Below are 6189 nucleotides of genomic sequence, written 5' to 3' on the forward strand. Positions count from 1 at the left end.
ATAACATCGCTCTGGCTTGTCAAACGTGCCAAGGACAAAGCGAACACACTGACCTTTGGCTTACATGATGTGTGTTTGTGTGTGTTCGACCGGAAACAGCAGATATCGCAGGACAGTCTCGCTATGCGCACAACACCAGCAGAAGCATTGGAAATCACATGGAAATGCTGTGCTTTTGTGTATCTGCAGTACTCTGACTGCGTGCAGAGCTGCGTGTGACCTGCATCCTGCAGTGCCCCTCACACTGTGCCACAGTGTCACAGCAGGTGAGTGCAGGCACTGCCCCGGCGACCTGCTTCAGGTTGAGGTGTGGCTTTGCATAAAAGGAGCAGCAGGTACCAGCTGCATCCGCGGCTTCGCTGTCCAGCACACAGTAAGTTCATCTCTGACTCTCAGCTGATCATCTGCACCTTAGAAACATATGGAATGAGCCTGCAGAGGCCGACGGCCATTTTTGAATGATTCTGAACTGTTGTGAAGGTGTTTCTCAGCTGTATTTTTATTCGTGTGTGCAAAGATTTTCATTTGCTCAGGAGGGTTTTCTGTGCATTTAACTCTATCTTTTCTTCAATTTCAGGGTTTGAAGCCTTGAAATGTTTCGAGGTAACTTCCTCTTGGTTCATCCTCACCTCTTTCATCAAGCCTATTGAATATGTGTTACATTCTTAACATGCACAGTCACTAAATATTGATTAATGACTGATTACAGGAGGACGCTGTGGTCAAGGAGGCCATGGCCACGGCCACTGCCACGGACATGGACATGGACATGGACATGGACATGGTGGTGGTGGCTGCTGTGGCCATGGACACGGACATGGACACGGTGGCGGCCATGGACATGGTGGCGGCGGTTGCTGCGGCCATGGACACGGGCCCAAGCGGAGGCACAAGAAGAGGCGTGGCCACAAGCATCGCAAGTGTCACAAGAAGGGGAAGGACTGTCACGGGGTAAGAGCCAACAGCGCTCACTTCATTCACTACAGAGAGTGGATTTTACTCAGAAGTCAGAGAAACATGGAGCATAAAAGCTTTGTGCAACCCAACCCAATCAATCAATCGATCAGTCAAACTTTAGTGATGCAGCACCTTCAAAACAAATGAATAAAATGTAGGATGTTAAAATGGATTTAGAGACAAATAAAACTGCTAAATAAAGTGACGAAATCCTGCATGAAACAGTTTGATTATAGTAAAACATCAAATTGTTGACTGAAATAATGCAAACTGATCACAGGAATTCTCTGTTACTGATGTTAGATCAATGCTTTTTAAAGGTGGTCTCTGCAGGGTAGATCACTGACGAATCACTGCACACATTCACAGCCGGATGCGGTCTGTTGCAGCCTCAGTCTGCTCTGATGGAGCAGGTGGAGGTTTAGTGTCTCATCGTCTTCCCCTTCCCTGCCCCGACTCCTTCGTCAATAATTGAACGACAAGCCGTCACAGCTGCTTGACTTGTTCTCTTTGTTTTCTTCTTCTATGCTCACCCTGGCTGTAGTCCTCCAGCAGCTCCTGCAGCAGCAGCAGCGACTCCGACTAGATGAAGATGTCTGGATGGGAAGAGAGCAAAGACGTTCCCACCTGCAGACCTTCATCCTGCTGACCTTACACATCAATCACATATGAATGAAAACCTTTAAAAATCTTCATCCAAAACATCCAAAATCACAGAGTGAGATTTCACTGACTGTACGCCTTTGAATGAAATGCTGATGTAATAAATAAAGTTAATTTTTTGGGAGGCTCTGTTGTCTTTTTCTAACTTTTATTCAATTCACTGGGTGTAGATCAGGTGCAGCTGGATCTGTGAGGGAGGGGGTTGGTGGGATTTCAGTGTGATTGCCACAGTGTCATTGGTGAAACAACCATCAGATGGCGCCAAACTGACGCATCTCCAGGCTCTGCCCTGAGGATGTTCACTGGATTCTTTGAGCTGAGGTGTGGCCTCCTATAAAAGCAGAACCAGTTCCCTGCTGTGTCTGTGGATCTGCTCTCCAGCACACAGTAAGTTCTCCAGGAGCTATCTGCACATCGTTACCACCAAACGTATGTGTGCATTGATAGACTGACCGTCTTGTGTTTCCTGTGTTAACTGTTTGCATTATTCCATCATCCTCTTTTGAAAGTCATGTGAGGCGTTGCTTCTTGATGTGTTTGTCACATTTTGCCTGATGCAATATGTTTGAGTATTTTAGGTTTCACAACAGCTTAAATCCACATTTTCATCAAAGAAGTTTTTGCTTTTCTCATGTCAACAGGGGATCTGTGAGCAAATTAAGTGGCTTCTTTCATTCCAGGGTTTGCGTCTGAAATTGTGAAATGTACGGGAACAACGGAGGTAAACAACTCACTTGATTTTTCACTCGCAGTCCTTCTTGTTAAACTTTGCACACAAACTGAAAGAGAAAATCGTGAGCCCCTCTCCTCTTGTTTGGCTGTAGGGAACCAGTATCCTTTTGGCAGCTTTCCTCAGCAAATGCCAGGAGGATGCCCTCCACCATGCATTGTGCCCCCCAATCCCTGCCCCCCTCAGCCCTGTGGTCCACCTGCATGCGATCCTGTAGGCCCACCTTCTGGAGGGTGTGGAGGCCATGACCATGGACCAGGGCCTGGTTGCGGTTATGGACCTGGTCATGGACCAGGACACGGACACGGACATGGTCATGGGCACGGTCACGGTCACGAGCACGAGCACGGGCACGGGCACAGTCATGAGCACGGGCATGGGCATGAGTACGGGCACGGTCATGGTCACGGTCATGGTCCTGGGCACGGGCACGGCCATGGGCATGGGTATGAGTACGGGCACGGTCACGGTCATGGTCATGGTCATGGTCCTGGGCACGGGCACGGGCACGGCCATGGGCATGAGTACGGGCACGGTCATGGTCATGGTCATGGTCATGGTCATGGGCACAGGCACGGGCACGGGCACGGCCATGGGCATGGCCACAGGCACACGTATGGTCACGTGCATGTCCAGTGCCACAAGAAAGGAAGCACGAGTCACGGGGTAAGATCCAGTTGATTTATTGATAAAGGTGTAACGTCTCTGTTGTAATGAAGTAAATTCTGTCTCACAGATCTCTGACAGTAAGCAGTAATTCCATTTAAGCCACATTAAAGAGACAATTTCACATATGCAATGAATCAAAATGTTAGTTTAATCACAGACAGTTTATTCTCAGATCACGTGTTTATTAATTTATGAAATACACTCTAAAGCTAATGCAGACTGACACAAACATCCTGAACTAAACCCTCCATCCTCCGTATAAAGGACTGCTGTTTCAGACTTTGCTTTAGCTACAGCAGGTGTACCTAATAAACTGGCAACTGGATGGACTGGATCAAATGATGAGTTTTAGCATCTTTGAGCTCTTTCAGCATTTTTCCAGCAATGTCGCGGTCGTGATTCAGTGTCATCGTATTGCTTTGAGTGAAACAGGCTCTGCAGACTCTATATTGTTTAATGTATATGTATAATATTTTCATCATCATCAATAAGGAAATGAGGAATGCATTATTGACACATCAGGTGATTCATCTGTTGACAGTGTTACTGATGGTTTGATCAGACTCTGACTTCATCACTTCATGCAGTCACTGATTGAAACGACGTGTTTGTCTGTGCTGTAGTCCTCCAGCAGCTCCTGCAGCAGCGACTCCGACTAGATGAGGATGTCTGGATGGGAAGAGAAAGGAGACAGTTTCCACCTGTGAACCTTCATCCTGCTGCCTGTCATCATCATCATCATCACTTTATGTCACCAGCTACACTTTAACGCCTGTGTTTAAAGCTTGTTTTCCAAATGTTTGGCTAATGAATGCGAATTAAAAGTCAGGTTTATCATAAAAGCGAGTAAATGCTTTGCCTCTTTTTCATTTGACCGCATTGGTGATCATTTTGTTCATCAATCAAACATGGAAGCCAAACATTTGCTGGTTCGAGCTTCTGCAGAATGACAGTTTGCTGCATTTCTCAGTTTTCTATCTCTGTAAATCAAACATTCTCCAAATCTCTGATGGGCATTTTCACTTGTTCTCTGACATTTCATCACCTTCACAGCTCAGCAATCAAAAATCAATCAAAAAATAAAAAATGCAACAGATTCATTCCTAATGAAAAAATCATTAGTTGAAGCTCTGACCATTAATTATAAAGTTAATTTAGTTTAATTATTATCAGGATGTGATAACTTATCATCTATAATTAGCTTTGGGGAATTAACATGGAGGAAAACACTCAACTGAGCCAAGAAAGAAAAACACTGAAGCGTCTCCTCACCTCACCGCTGAGTGTGGCGCCCCCTGGTGAGGGCATGTGGCTTCAGCAGCTGTCTGAGGCTGAGGACCAGGCAGTGTGACAGCACTAACAGCAGCTCGTGTTATTCAGTCTGTCCTCCCTTCATGAAGCTTTTAAATCTACAGTTCTGCACACTTGACGTCAGCAGCTGCAGTTTGCAAGAAAGACAGAAAAGAAGAGGACAGTTAGTGAAGAAGCGGAACATCTGAGCCCATTCCTGTGACTTTGTGTAAGCTGTTGATTATTAGACATTGATCGGAATCTGTCCTTTGTGATAAACAACATAAAACTACCTCCTGTTTATCTTAAAAGCAGATAAACTCTGCAGTGCTTTTCCTCCTTCTTCTCTTTCGCGTGCGGCCCCATTATTTCCTGTTACACAACGTGTTTTGTATCAGCGTGTATTTATATTATCTCTATTTACAGAGGGAGTGTTGCATGCGACCTCTGACCTTGAGCTCTGTTTCCAGTCACATGCCCCACTGCTTGTATTCACTCGAGTCCAGTTTTAATAACCTGTGAGTCACTCATTCGTGGTGTTTTTGACACTTTAATAACGGCTTTTAATCTCTGACATGTAGGTTAGTGTTTTATGATTAGACTAAACTACAGCAGCTCCTCTTCTATTCATAACAGGAAAGCAGAGCAGCGTAAACTGGAGGCCGAGCTGAGTGAACTGCGCCCTTCTGCGGGCTGAAACCTTCAAACATCTTGCGCCTCTGGACCGACCCCGTCAGCAGAGCTTTGTGTCTGACATGCTGATAAATAAAGAAAACCTACTTTTGATCTGTTATTGCTCTGCAGGATGACATCATTTGATTGATTGGTGTGCTGTTTAAAGGTGGAAGCACTGTGCTCTGTCTGATAAGAGTCGTGCACGTATCAGTATTTTCCTAATTACCGAGCACAGACAGTCGACGCCTGAAGCAATAAAAGAAAACAGTCAAGTTTTAAAATGCATCACGGTGTTTGAGGCGTGGTAAGTCCACAAAAGTTTTTGTTTGGATGTGTGTGTCCATATCTTGGGCTGTTTATGTTGTCTCCATGTTAAAGATTACACACACACACACACACACACACACACACACCCATTTAAGCCACGAAGCAAAATGTTCTGATGGGAGTCGGCAGGTTCTGCCCCCTGATCATGTGAAGTGTTTGCACATAAAAAGGATCAGGAGGCGAGGCGGCATCTGTGGATCTGTGCTCGACACACAGTGAGTTCACTCTGCAGCTCTGCTGATGGCTTGTAGCTCTGCAACGTTCTGAAATCCAACATTTCCTTACAGTGTTTTCTTTTCCAGCGTCCAGGATCTGTAGTTTCATCTGAAGGTTCACAATGTACGGACACAACCAAGGTGAGCAACTCCACCACTCGGAAACACAAGGAATGTGCATTTCATGCTGGTGTTATTCTACTGTGTTAACTTTGTGGATTTCTTTTTGTCCTCTTGTCTTCAGGAAACCATCACCCTCCTGGTTACCCACAATATCCTCAGCAGACGCCGGGGGGGTACCCTCATTGTCCTCCAGGCGCCGTCCCACCACCGACCTGCCCTCCTCAGCCCTACGGCCCACCTGGAGGATACCCTGGACACCCGCCTGCACCCGGTTATGGCCACGGGCCTGCACCCGGTTATGGCCACGGGCCTGCACCCGGTTATGGCCATGGGCACGGACATGAACATGAACATGAACATGGACACGGACACGGACACGGACACGGACACGGACACGGACACGGACACGGACACGGACACGGACACGGACACGGACATGAACATGGACACGGACACGGACACGGACATGGACATGGGGACAAGCACAAGCACAAGCACAAGCACAAGCACAAGCACAAGCACGATCACAAGCATGGCCAT

The 6189-nt window shown here is 46.6% G+C and overlaps 1 protein-coding gene across 1 annotated transcript; it reads left to right on the forward strand.

The window, feature by feature from the left end:
- The first annotated feature begins 1944 nt into the window (after window positions 1–1944).
- LOC139340455 (uncharacterized) lies at window positions 1945–3852 on the forward strand. The gene is made up of 4 exons (XM_070976292.1): window positions 1945–2007; window positions 2262–2341; window positions 2445–3016; window positions 3643–3852. The coding sequence occupies exons 3-4, from the start codon at window positions 2595–2597 to the stop codon at window positions 3680–3682; spliced, it is 462 nt and encodes a 153-aa protein (XP_070832393.1). The 5' UTR covers window positions 1945–2007; window positions 2262–2341; window positions 2445–2594; the 3' UTR covers window positions 3683–3852.
- Window positions 3853–6189: the final 2337 nt, after the last annotated feature.

The sequence above is a fragment of the Chaetodon trifascialis genome, chromosome 12 (assembly GCF_039877785.1).
Source record: "Chaetodon trifascialis isolate fChaTrf1 chromosome 12, fChaTrf1.hap1, whole genome shotgun sequence".
Lineage (NCBI taxonomy): Eukaryota > Metazoa > Chordata > Actinopteri > Chaetodontiformes > Chaetodontidae > Chaetodon > Chaetodon trifascialis.